Source organism: Penaeus japonicus, unplaced genomic scaffold, assembly GCF_977035675.1.
Source record: "Penaeus japonicus unplaced genomic scaffold, GWHDUDI00000001_assembly GWHDUDI00000001, whole genome shotgun sequence".
Lineage (NCBI taxonomy): Eukaryota > Metazoa > Arthropoda > Malacostraca > Decapoda > Penaeidae > Penaeus > Penaeus japonicus.
In genome coordinates, this window is record NW_028234403.1 from 24,324,308 (window position 1) to 24,336,807 (window position 12,500).

The following is a 12,500-nucleotide window of genomic DNA, read 5'->3' on the forward strand; positions in this document are numbered from 1 at the left end:
TTTTTATCAGTAACTTAAAAACACCACAAAATTCTGATTGCACATCTGTCAGCCCAGAATATTGCATAAACTATTACTAATGCATACATAACTACATGTTTTTTTTAAATGAAGGTTGTCTTTAATATTCTGTGATAACATTTAATTTGTGCAAAAGATGATAAAGGCAACTAGGATTTTGGACTTATCCTGTATATCTAAATTCTTGCTGAAAGTATGAGCAAGAAAATACATAAATGAACAACAAACTGATGTTGCATTTGATGGCTTTGACACTATTCAAAAGTTACCATGCCTTAGAAAAATATGACACTTAGACACACCCATACTTACAGACATCCACAATGCAAGCATAGATTTCTAAATCTCTGATACAAACTTAAGTATAAATGAAATCAATATTCAACACTGTATTGTTAGCTATCCTGAGTACTTGAGATTCAGGACATGTATTCTTCGTAAGTGAAGAGACATTCTCACAGTAGTATGATATTTATGAATAACCTTTCACAACATTTAACAAACATCCTTATCACACTGGAGTTATTGTATAAACTTTTAACAAACTGGTAGAAGGTATGCACGGTATTGGCTTTACCGCAAATATGAAAAGCACCATTTCTTGAATCCATTTATGAATGTCTTAAATCAAACTAAACAATTCATGGAAATCAAGAGGTTAAAATCCATGCAAAGGAATAACAAAATGTACCCAAAATTTTTATAGAAATTCATATACATACATTCTACATAGAAATATACATAGAAATATATATACATACATTCTACATAGAAATATACATAGAAATATATATTATATATATATATATATATATATATATATATATATATATATATATATATATATATATATATATATATATATATATATATAGTTTTTGCAATATATGTACGAAAACAGATTTACAAATAAAAATATCAAGAGCATACTAATAAGACTAAGTTCAGCAAAAAAAAAAGAAACAGCAACAAAAAATATAGTAAAAAAATTATGCAGAAATAAAGACATCTGGATTCAATACTGCCTCTTTGTGAGAGGTGGCAGCCTCACATTATAGCGGTTTCGGGGAGGATAGAGACCAGCTCCTTGCGGTGTTGTTATCAGCTCGCGACTGGCGGAAGACCTCATGTCACTCCCATTAGAGACTGAGATGAGGGAGAGGTCATCACGGGAGTTTCCGGGCAACCCCGTACGCATGGGTGGCCGCTGCTGCCCTGAGCTGTCTGAAGGGCTTGACACATTGGTGCTGTGTCTGCGATTGCGTTTGTTCCCTGCCCTTCCGTAGGAGTCTACCGAGGGTGCTTTAGGGTCCCGAGACCAAGCATCACCTGCAGTGCTAGCCCCAGAGGAAGGCCCAGGCCCAGAGAGGGCAACCTCTGCATCACTTCCTTTCCTCACCTCCTTGTTTGAGCCGGCTGATGGTGGAGCATCATTCCACGCATTTGGCGGGGAATTTATATCATCAGACCGTGCATACCTACTCCAGTTGGCGCGCTGCTAGTCCTGAAGCTTTATTCTCTCTAAGCTATGTCTACTCTCATTCACACTCTTTTCCTCAGCATTAGCGATGTGTGCAGCCGACATTGCTGAGCTGCAAGAACTTGGAGACTGAGTTTGGGCATGCATCTCTCGTGCCACAGTGTACACGTAGGTGATGTCAGGACGTTTATCTGGCTCTGGATTTATGCAGTTGTCTACCAATGTTCTGAGCTGTAAATCATAAAAATAATCAGCAAAACAGTTACTTCTACTAGCTGTAGAATAAAATATGGAAACTAATTTACAATCTAATAATATAAAGAGTACTGTTTAATTGTAGCGATGCTGTCATATATAAAAGATGTACAAAAGATGTAATAAACTGAAAGACCATTCTTTTATTAAATAAGAATAAGACATAAGGTGTCATTTTAGCATACCTTTTTTTTTGTACAATTTATTTCCTACAAAATTCTATATCAGTATCATCAAACATAATGCAAAGTTGGATTCAAAATAGATAGATTTCTTTTTATGTGTCAAATTCACAAATACAAAAGAGCAAAGGCCTCATTAACTCATTATTTGTGGTCACCAGTTTTGCACACTCCCGAAGCAAATCATGTAAGGGCCTGCTTGAAGGAGCAAATCCAGTAGTGGATCATATGAAGATATCATAGATTTCTTTCTATATTATAAATATTGCCTACAACTCTTTCCCCTATAAATTTTCTTTAAAATAAGTTTCAAACAAAGTTATTCATACCTCTGATGAGTAGTGGTCAGCTGGGAGTGGTGGATAGTCACAGGACTCAATTTTCTTACAAAGTGAGTAGAGGTTCATTTTATCTCCATAAAATGGACTCTGCAAGGCTGCCATCTGTTAAAAGAAAAACAATGTATTCCAGATTTCAATGGCTAACACATTTTACTGAAAAATTATAAATTTTTTTTTTAAAAATCCACACATGAATTAACCCTCTCTGGACGGGTAGTACACTACTGTACCGCTCATTCAAAAGCCCAGTGGCTGGGTGGCACAATATGGTGCCAGCCATTTAATTGATTTAGGCCTAAGCGTTCGAAAGCCCCGGCATTGTGACATGCAAGGCTGGAATGCCCCCGTCGTGAGTGGGTTAAACTCTATCAATCTATATTTAAAAAGATAAAAAGATGATTCATATCCATAAGCAATGTTTATATAAATACATTAATAAATGAATATATACATAGCACAATGAAAAAAATATATATATATCAAACTTAAACTGACATACATCAAGGAAAATAGCAAAAGTAAAATCAACATCATTGGTCCCTGGCCCAAGAGTAACCCAGCTAAAATGTCACAACATGACAGCCATAATCAACAAACTTTCTTCATGAAAAATATTTGGTAAATAATCTGGTCATTCTTCATTAATCTTCACAGAATATTTTTAAGCTAATGTGTCCCATATTGTTCAAAATATTTTGTTTCTGGTCTCTTAACACCTGAAAGTTTGAGATGATTCAATGCCCATTAGAATACACATTTTTACTCTGTTTTTCTGTAACACTGCATGATTACAGATGGTTAACCAAAGTCATACCATCCGACTTTGGAGGTTTTCTATTGTTTTCAGAGCATAGCAGGGCCATTTGAGATCAAAGATGATTTTGTTCCTTAAATTGACACTTAATAAGATTGGGTTGGGCTTCTACCTGTCTCTTGATCCATTTCCTCATTCTCTCAGAGGTTTCTAAAGCCTCCCAGTTGGTTTACAGGGATGAGGTAAATTTTTACTAGAGCTAGCCTTACATTTCCAATACAGGTCTTGGACTGTATGCAACTTATTTCCCTTCAGAGCAAAAAATTCAAGGTTATTCAGCCTGCTTACAGAGTTCAATTTTAACTTGTATTACTTTATAATTTGCAAACTTTGTACAATTGTATCGTAAGTTGCAATAGTAGAAAAGGATCAACCAGGTGGGGATTAAGATGGGACCTGTGGGCCAGCATTGGTGTTACAATCACTGCACAACAGTGAGCACTCAACAAGTATAGCAGTCTAAGTTATACTGTTGAATGAGGTGAGGCATCTCATACTGCCAGGTTTGTCGTTTGCTTACAGCAATGTATGGGGAAGTTTCACTTTTCACAAAAATCTCCACACTTGGTGAGTGGCATGTAACTTCTTGTACAGTGTGCATGTCATTAATAATCTTGTAATTTTCACCAAATGGAGGTTCAGTTTACATCAGAATTAAATCAATAATTTTCTAATTTAAAAACTAAACTTAACATTGAAAAAAAATATATATATATAGTTAGATCAGTAAGAAGAAAACTACACATTATCTCACAATTCATCTAAACAGACAGACACTGAAAATAAATAAAATCACCAATTTCACTTCTTTTAACCCATTAGTACCAGGTGACATCCTATCATTTCAGTATAATATCTCACTCCTTCCTATTATGTCATGATCTCTCCCTCAAAACTTATGTTTTACATCATTACATAAACACATAATCATAGGAGTTCCATTTGTATAGACAAAATTTTAATCACTTGTGAAAATAATGTAAAGTAGAAAAACCTATGATTATCACCCCATTAAAGTGGGTGGGTGAAAAGCATTCATAGAAGCACAGTGCCACATCACCCTAGAAGAGATCTCATGCTATTTATCTAACCAGCAGGAGTAGCATTACGTAAATATAAGACCCGTCAATGGGTTAAATGAAGATGACTTTGGAAGTCAAAAAAAATTAATAGAGAGGAAAAGTCTCAGTAGCATAAGTACCTCATACAGCAAACATCCAAGAGACCATATGTCACTCTTGAAGTTGTAGCCATGCTCATGAATTCTCTCTGGGCTCATGTAGTATGGAGTGCCAACAAGAGAATGTGCTGCCGTGGTCTTTGAACTAAAGAATCTACCAAGTCCCAGGTCTCCCAACTTCACTATGCCTTGTGCTGTGATGAAAACATTAGCTGGCTTGATATCTGTAAAAAATATGAACACTTTGTTAGTTAGCTTTCATCTATAAGTTCTCTCCAACAATGTCTCTATTGAATTTGAAAAATATACACAGTGTAAACATGATAACATCCTAAATAGGGCAATATAACAAATGTAATTTTTTAGTTTGTGTATAGACATAAACATAATAATCTGCAGTCAGATAGCTTAGCTTAGATAAAGAAATAAGTACCAATTAATATTATAGGAATAATATCTTACAGTCCATGATTGTTGGGAACAGAATGAATGAGACCAAACAATACCACAAGGATATTTCCTTTCCTCAGTCTGTGTTCCATCTTTCTCAGCAACCATCACATCAAACTCTACTCACACTTCATAATAATATCAAATTGTTTAATAGCTTGATCACATTTTATTTCTTCTCCCAATAAATATCCCAACAGAACCATAGTTACCTAACTTCCAAAGATCAACAATTAAACTCCTTAACCCATGAACGATGGGTAACATGTTTTTTCTTCATACATGACGTAGGAGCTCTGGCCTGACAATGGGCGTCATGACGTTCGGGGATTTTGGATCACTATGTTATTTTATTGTGCTATGAGTAACAAGTGAGTGATGTTGACAACTGCAGTCATAATTATCATAACTGCCGTAATATTAAGCAAAATGGGTTTCAACTTACATCCAAAACCTAGATGGCACCACTATCTTCTAGCACCAGCAAGAGAGAGAGCCTTGAATGGCACCAATCTACGGTCTCTAGCAAGCACTATCTCTATAGAGCAATGACACATAGCAAGTTCCCGCCCTCTTGCTCTAAAGTACCGCAGATGAAAGATGTGCAGGCAGAGCGAGAGAAGGAAGGTGACCCAAACCATGCCCAGTGCCTACAATGTGCCCCTGTGCCAGTAGGGATGCCTTTTATGGTGGCACTCACTGTCAAAAGCACAAGTTTCCTTCCTCTTCATGTTACCTTCATTTTGGATGGTTCTAAATTTCGTGTTTGTTCGTGACAGTTGCTTTTTGCCCTACCCTAAAACAGCAATACTTCTATCACATTGAGTATAAAGAAAAAAATGAGTTGATATGGACCCTGAACTACAATTTTAGTCAACTGCAGAATTGATAGAGCCTGTGATAGGACAGATATGTCTCTAAAAACAGTAAAACACACAAAAAAACAAAACACAAAAATGGCTCTAGCTCTACAATGAGTGACTAAAAGGGAGTAGGAAAAATCAAGGTATATTGCTAAAGCTGCCTCACTCAGAAATAAAACCCATCCTGGAGCCTGGGTAAGCAAATCTATCCCCCGTCGGCAACGGGTTAACAATTACTAAATCATTACTGCCAAGGCATAAAATTTACATAAAACCATTTTTTTGCATATTTTAAGAATGATGTTCCATGCATTTCTAAATATTCAGTTTTACACACACAAAAATACAAGAGCTGTTTAATGCATATAAATAAAGCAACAGTATCGATTAACCCATTGCAGATGGAGATAAATTTGCTTACCCAGTGTCCAGGTTGGGCTTTATCGCAGAGCAAGGCAGCTTCACGCAACATACCTTAACTTTTCCCACTCTCTTTCTGTCACTCATTGTAAAACTAGTTTTGTGTTTGTCATTTTTTGTGTTCTATTGTATTGAGAGATTAATATGTGTTATATGAAAGGCTCTATCAGCTCACTATTTTCTTTATACTCAATGTGGTAGAAGTATTGTTGTTTTATGGGAGAACAAAAAGCAACTTCATTTTTTTCTTATTTGTGTACTGTCCTGAACGAATACAAAAATATAACCATTCACAATGAAGATAACATGCAGAGGTAGGGAAGAGGATGGAAGGAAATTGTGCTTATGACTGTGAGTGCCACAGTACAAGGCAGCCCTACTGGCATAGGGGCACATCATAGACACTGGGCATGGTTTAAGTCACTTTTTTCTTCTTGTCCTGCCTGCACATCCTTCATCGCTGGTACTTTAGAGCAAGAGGTAAGAAACTTACCATGTGCCATCACTCTCTGAAGATAGTACTTGCTAGAGACTGTGGATGGGTGCCATTCAAGGCTCTCTCTCCTACTGGTGCTAGTTGAAAGTGGTGGCATCTAGGTTTTGGATGTTAGGTGAAACCCATTTTTCTTAATATTAAGGCAATTATAGTAATTATGATTGCAACTGTCATCATCACTCATTCATTACTCATAGGACACTAAAGAAACACAGTGATCCAAAATCCCCTAACCTCATGTACATGCCCACCATCAGGCCAAAAACTCTTGCATCATGTATGTCATGACGACCATCCACAACGGGATAACATAAAATCTATAGTACATATCTGGATTATCAGGTTGGAAAGTGACGGAAAAAAATATATATTTATACACATACTCTCACACAAATGTCTACTCATCTAACTAACATGCTAAAAACAAAAGATATAATTACCTCTATGCATTATCCTCTTGGAGTGCATGTGATCAAGAGCAGAACACAGCTGCACAAAGTACTTCCATATAGTCCTCTCAGGTATCAAACGCTGCTGTTTACGGAAGTGACGAATCATACGAGACAGATCTCCGGCATCAGCCAACTCAAGCACGATATTAAGTTCATTGTCTTCGATGAAGGATGCAAGGTACTGGATGATGTTGGGATGATTCAGTTTCTGAAAAAGAATATATATGTATTTACATTATTTCTAAAATCTTAAGGAGTTGACAACAATTCTGCATTCAGGGAACTTTTATATTAGTAATCAGTGGCATATGAGTGCTCTATTTATATCTGAACACAAACTTTATTGCTTTATTCTGCATTTTGTAACTTTAAATACTAGTGATAAAATAATTTACCTGAACACTGTTTGTCGTAACTCATACATTTATAACAATCATTAAACAAATATTTAATAAATCCCTATTCTACATACAGGTACATATTCATAACACATTTCCTAAAGCTTTCTTAAACCATAAACCTTAAATACCAAAAAGATACCACCATAAAACATCACCATAAAAACATCATGACTCAAGAGCATCTTCCAGGGATTAAAGCCTATTCTGTGACATTTTCATCAACAAGGTGTAAAGTTTGAGAAATTAATAAAAAATTTAGTAAATCATAAGCAGCTTTTTAAAAAGTAATTTAAGTGTAGATTTTATGTAATAGATAATACTAGAATATATTGTTATCTAATGTATTTTACAATTCATTCCAAAAATTATATATCACTTGCATTATTTACATAATGTCACTTCACCCTTCCAAAATGGACATCAGTTTCCCACTGCATTTATCATACCATAAGTCTAGAAAATAAACAGTACATGGAATTGATAGATCTATGTATACTATGACACAATCCATCCAGTGTTTAATTCATGTTTTAAAGACTTCATAGGATAAAATTTGGTAAAACAACCAAATCAAATACCAATCTGCTAGTTATCCTTCTGCATACAGTTACTTACCTGTAATAGATTAATTTCTTTCATGCAATCTAATCTTGCTTTTGAGTCCATCATCTCGAAGATCTGAACTTTTTTCAAAGCCACCACAGCCTGGTCGATCTTGCATCTTGCTCGGTGTACAACGCTGAACTGGCCCTTCCCTATCTTCTTCTCAAACTCGAAGTTAGCAAGCGTGCCATAGATAGATTCACTTGATGAGAGCTTGATCAGCTCTGAAGCATTGTCGTCCATTATGTATGGATAAACACCATACACAAGTGTACCTGAAAAATATTTCATTTATTAATGCAAAAATATAGAACAATTTACAAGTACTGGATAATCTTTTTTTGCCTCATATCAGAAATGCACCATAATATTTGCTATACATTTATCTCAGAAAGAGGTATGCATTTGTAAAAAAATAATAATAATAATAAAAAAATAAATTAGAAAAAAAAAAAAAATAATAATAATAATAATCCCAAATACTGAGGTAAAGGTAGAAATGTTTCACACTTTTTAGTTCAATTTAATTATGATGATTCAAACATTTCTCTATCATACGAATATCATTATATAATTGTTTTTGAGTTGTAGTATAATGATACATTTTATAAAATGCTAATATCAAATCTCATCTATAAATTGAAGTTTAACTTTATTCACAATTTACATTAAAACAAATTTTTACTGGATGTCAAATGAACACAATATGAAAAAACATACAATATTCCTTCTTATCATTCATGCACCATTCATGTTAATAGATCAAGTTGTGATCTGAGTTTCTCAAACTTTAATTGAAACTCTAAATAGATGGACATTTGAAGTGATGAATAATATACAAATGGCTCAAATTATGACTAGTGCCTGTGTAAACCCGGTACTGTATGTTTTTTGTTTATAATAACTAAAATCAATCTTTCCTTTTAATGTTGTAATTACTTCAAGACTGAAACAAAAGAAGAATCAGACAAGAATCCTTTTTCGTCTTCAAAATCAGCGAGAGAAAAGTAACCTAGAGCAATATATGTCTTCAGTTATTACAGTAATAAATAAAAATATAGTTAAGAATGATAATGCTCATTCTATAAAAAGGGAAAAATAACGATAAAAGTATAAGAAAAGTACAATATCAATGCTAAGTTACAAAGTGAACAGTATCAAAGGCATGTTATTAAGTTGTATTTCTTAATAAGAAAGAATCGCACTGCCTTGTGAACTAACCAAGGAATTACTTGGTATGATAACTAATTAAAATCGCTAAGCACTAAAGTTTCGCAATCGATTTCCCACTAAACAGTAATAAATATTACTCTCGATCGACACTTGCGCTTTCGTGTTTCGTCTCCTTGCGGTGTCAAGGGAGGAATGTAAACAATAGAGACCGCGGGTCAAAACTTTAGGTCGCATGCACACCATCACTCTTCGGGGGACGATGGCTGCCTCTTTTTCGCTGGGGAGAAATGAAAGGCATTATAGAATTCCACAAATGCGTCACTTTTTACTGGGAGCCCCTAAATAGTGACTGGGTCCATTTTCATGCCACGCCACGTTTTCTCACCAGTGATGGATACCGTTTTAATTCAATAAATGGTCTCAACATCGCCCACTTTCAGGTGTCAACGACAGTGGCGGACACGCATTGTCAGGATGTAGTGGATAAAATGGTTTCGCGAAGTCTTTATGAAATCGGCTGTGATGTATTGATAAGTGAAGCTAAAAAACGCACATCCCTGTATAACTTCCACTCAAAAGAGTACAAGGACAAGAAGTTGAAGAAGGAATTGTGGAATGAAGTGCGGGAGGCAGTTGTCGGTGATTGGCATAATTTTTTACCAGGGGAGAAGAATGGAACAGGTTGGCTTTTATCAAAACAAATAGCGAAATGTTCAATAATTACGAAATTACGAATTACGAAAATGCGTAGACTGATTTGGTGCGAAGTCACATGAAACGTTGGCCGGCGGACTTGGAAACCCAGGGGGGTCTATTTTCATAAGTATAGCATAATTCCTGTTTACTTTCTTAATTTCTATTTGCTTTCTTAACATTCTGCCATAACCTTTATTAAACCTGAAAATCTCCTACTCTGTAACCTCAGACCCATGACACCTCCCAAGAAAATTTTCTAGCGCCAACCGTGGGTCCATCATAGGTTTCCGACGCAAACTTCCGAATTCAAGATTCATCGTGAAGATTCTCAAAGGGGAAGGAAGTAAGAAATACTGCGACTGTAGTAGGGACACAAGGTCAACAGGGAAAAGAGAGAGAGAAAAAGGTGGTTGAAGGCATAGGAAAAGAATAGGAGTCTAACCTCATTAGTCACAACCACATTTAGGAGTGGTTTATATTTTTGCTTTCCATTCTGTTATTTTTACAACAGGCCATGCATGATACTCCTGCCCATACCAACCCATTCTCTTGTACTCATTTGGTTTTGTAAAAATATACGTACCACTTGAATGGCGTTTTAAACAATATGAAATATACTGATTTTTATTTTATTCGATTTTTGGAAGAAAGATAATACAAAGATAGAAATCTTTGAAAGATGGTTTAAGGAGGGAATCGCTGCTGCGGAAAGACAAGTTTCTAAGCTGGGCATGATTAAAAGAAGATTTATCAGCCACTTTCCTTCTCTTACGTACATACGTACACAAAGGTTATTTTCATAGGCCCAATAAAATAAGTACAATGCAAAGCTATACAATGTATAAAAGTCTACAGTTGGCACCACGTAATGTTACTAATTGTCCACCTTAGTGTCAGACAATGTCATTTTAGACTATTTCTTGCAGCATGGTGGATTTTTTCAGAAATAGACTCAATTTCCTGATGAACAGGTGGTACCAGTTCTGTTATATATCTTAATTTATGCTACTGTTTCCTTTTTAGAGAAAGAAAACATGCTTCCTCGTGTTTGTGTTCAGACGTTCAATTAAAGACCGCATCGCAGTCAGAAGTCATAAGAAGCACAGGTCATTCTCAGTCTATAAACCACTCTGGCTGCCTTCATATTCATATGGAGTATAAACTGACCCCTGAGTAGGACAAGGACAGATTATGAGGTACACTCGGATATTCTTTTACGTCTTCTTTTTGAGGAACCGTGCTGGAACTGAGGCTGCTACGAAAAAGTGACCCATTGTGATGCTGGTATCCGTATTTTGCCTCGTTTCAAATCAATACCTTCAATCGTTTATTGTTTAATTTAAAATGCACTTGTTTCAGTATCTGTTCCACTTCGAGTGAGGTATTCACTGCTTTACCTTCCGTGATGACACTAATCAGCGGTCAGTTCATTAGTCGCTGTATTACCATTGCTCCTGTCCGACTTTCATTTCATAAGCAAAAAAGTACTATCGTCCTTAATATTGTTAATAGTATTAAGAGCTCTTCTCATTTTTCCGTCGCCTTGGTCGTATCATATGTTTTTCTGCGATCTTTCTTTTAGTTTCACCCTGCGACCAGTTTTGCTTGCTAAATACCCGTGACCATCTGGTCACCTGCTAGAATTTCATGTTTATCGTTTTTAAACCTTATTTTGTTACTTTATACCTATTCAACCAAGCCTGTTTATTTCTTTTTGCTAATCAATCCAACTGATTCGCATTTTGGCTAATGTTTTAAGATTTTGTTTATTTGTTTTTATGGGGCTTTTCTCTTATTTTCTTTTACTCGATGCCGTTTTTTTATAATTGTTTTCTTTAATTTACATTGTAAACTTTTTTTCATATCTTTTTCCTTTACCGAAGAAAATGAAGAGCCTTGAATGAGCCTTTTTTATCGTCCTGTACGAAAAATACCTATGAGATCTATTTAAAAGTCCCTCAGCCAGAGGAGGGGCAATTCAAATGAGGTGAATGTTTTTTTGTTTTTGTTTTTTTGTTCTTTATATTTATCAGTAAGAATTAGTTGCTCGATACCCAATGCAGCTACCTCACTCGGCACTGTTTTGCGTAATAATCTTGACCTTGCCTTTTTTCTTATCACTTATTCATTGCTATGACGTTTATAAACGTTACTGTTGTTGGTGGTCTTCAATTTAGCATTTGTATCTTATGCATCTTCACCTAACGTATCCTTTACAGTCAGAACATGGGATAATTCTTCATTTCGAGACACCGAATGGCGGCCCTTGAACCGCTAACTGGGGTTCTCTCTGCCTTACCCCGTCTACAGGGTGTCCACCGCGTCCCTCTGCCGTGTTTGGGGCCGTTGATTTGCACATTGTCTGTCCCTTAATTCTTCCGTTGAAAACATAACTGACGATTTTTTAGAATGTGGTATATTTCTGAAACTCTTTTCGTGTTCGAGGATAATTCCCCTCTCCACTCTTCAGGCAACGTGGTGTACGCCCTGCATTAAAGAGTCAGTGTTCTTTTGAAAGCTGCTGTTTAAAGTAACAAAACATTTGTTATTTTTACCAATAAAATCATTTGATAAATATGTTTAGTGTATATTGTACAAATATCTCTCCAAAACTGGTTTCATTTACTACTCTCTCTCTCTCTCTCTCTCTCTCTCTCTCTCTCTCTCTCTCTC

General features: G+C 35.6%; 1 protein-coding gene across 3 annotated transcripts in view; it reads right to left on the minus strand.

Annotated features, from left to right (window-relative positions):
* The window catches only part of LOC122245984 (serine/threonine-protein kinase Nek7), a 63,053-nt gene that overhangs the window by 2,343 nt on the left and 48,210 nt on the right, over window positions 1-12,500 (minus strand). Inside the window, exons 1-6 of one of the 3 annotated variants that reach the window (XM_043004199.2) lie at window positions 9,269-9,353; window positions 7,971-8,233; window positions 6,943-7,162; window positions 4,295-4,497; window positions 2,268-2,381; window positions 1-1,732 (exon numbers count right to left, since the gene is read on the minus strand). The exon at window positions 1-1,732 is cut by the window's left edge and continues 2,343 nt beyond it. In XM_043004199.2, the coding sequence (XP_042860133.2) occupies window positions 1,520-1,732; window positions 2,268-2,381; window positions 4,295-4,497; window positions 6,943-7,162; window positions 7,971-8,201 (981 nt within the window). In that variant the 5' untranslated portion in view covers window positions 8,202-8,233; window positions 9,269-9,353 and the 3' untranslated portion in view covers window positions 1-1,519. Of the gene's footprint in view, window positions 1,733-2,267; window positions 2,382-4,294; window positions 4,498-6,942; window positions 7,163-7,970; window positions 8,234-9,179; window positions 9,354-12,500 lie in introns of those variants that run through there. The other 2 variants (XM_086537587.1, XM_086537582.1) reach the window with 2 other exon arrangements.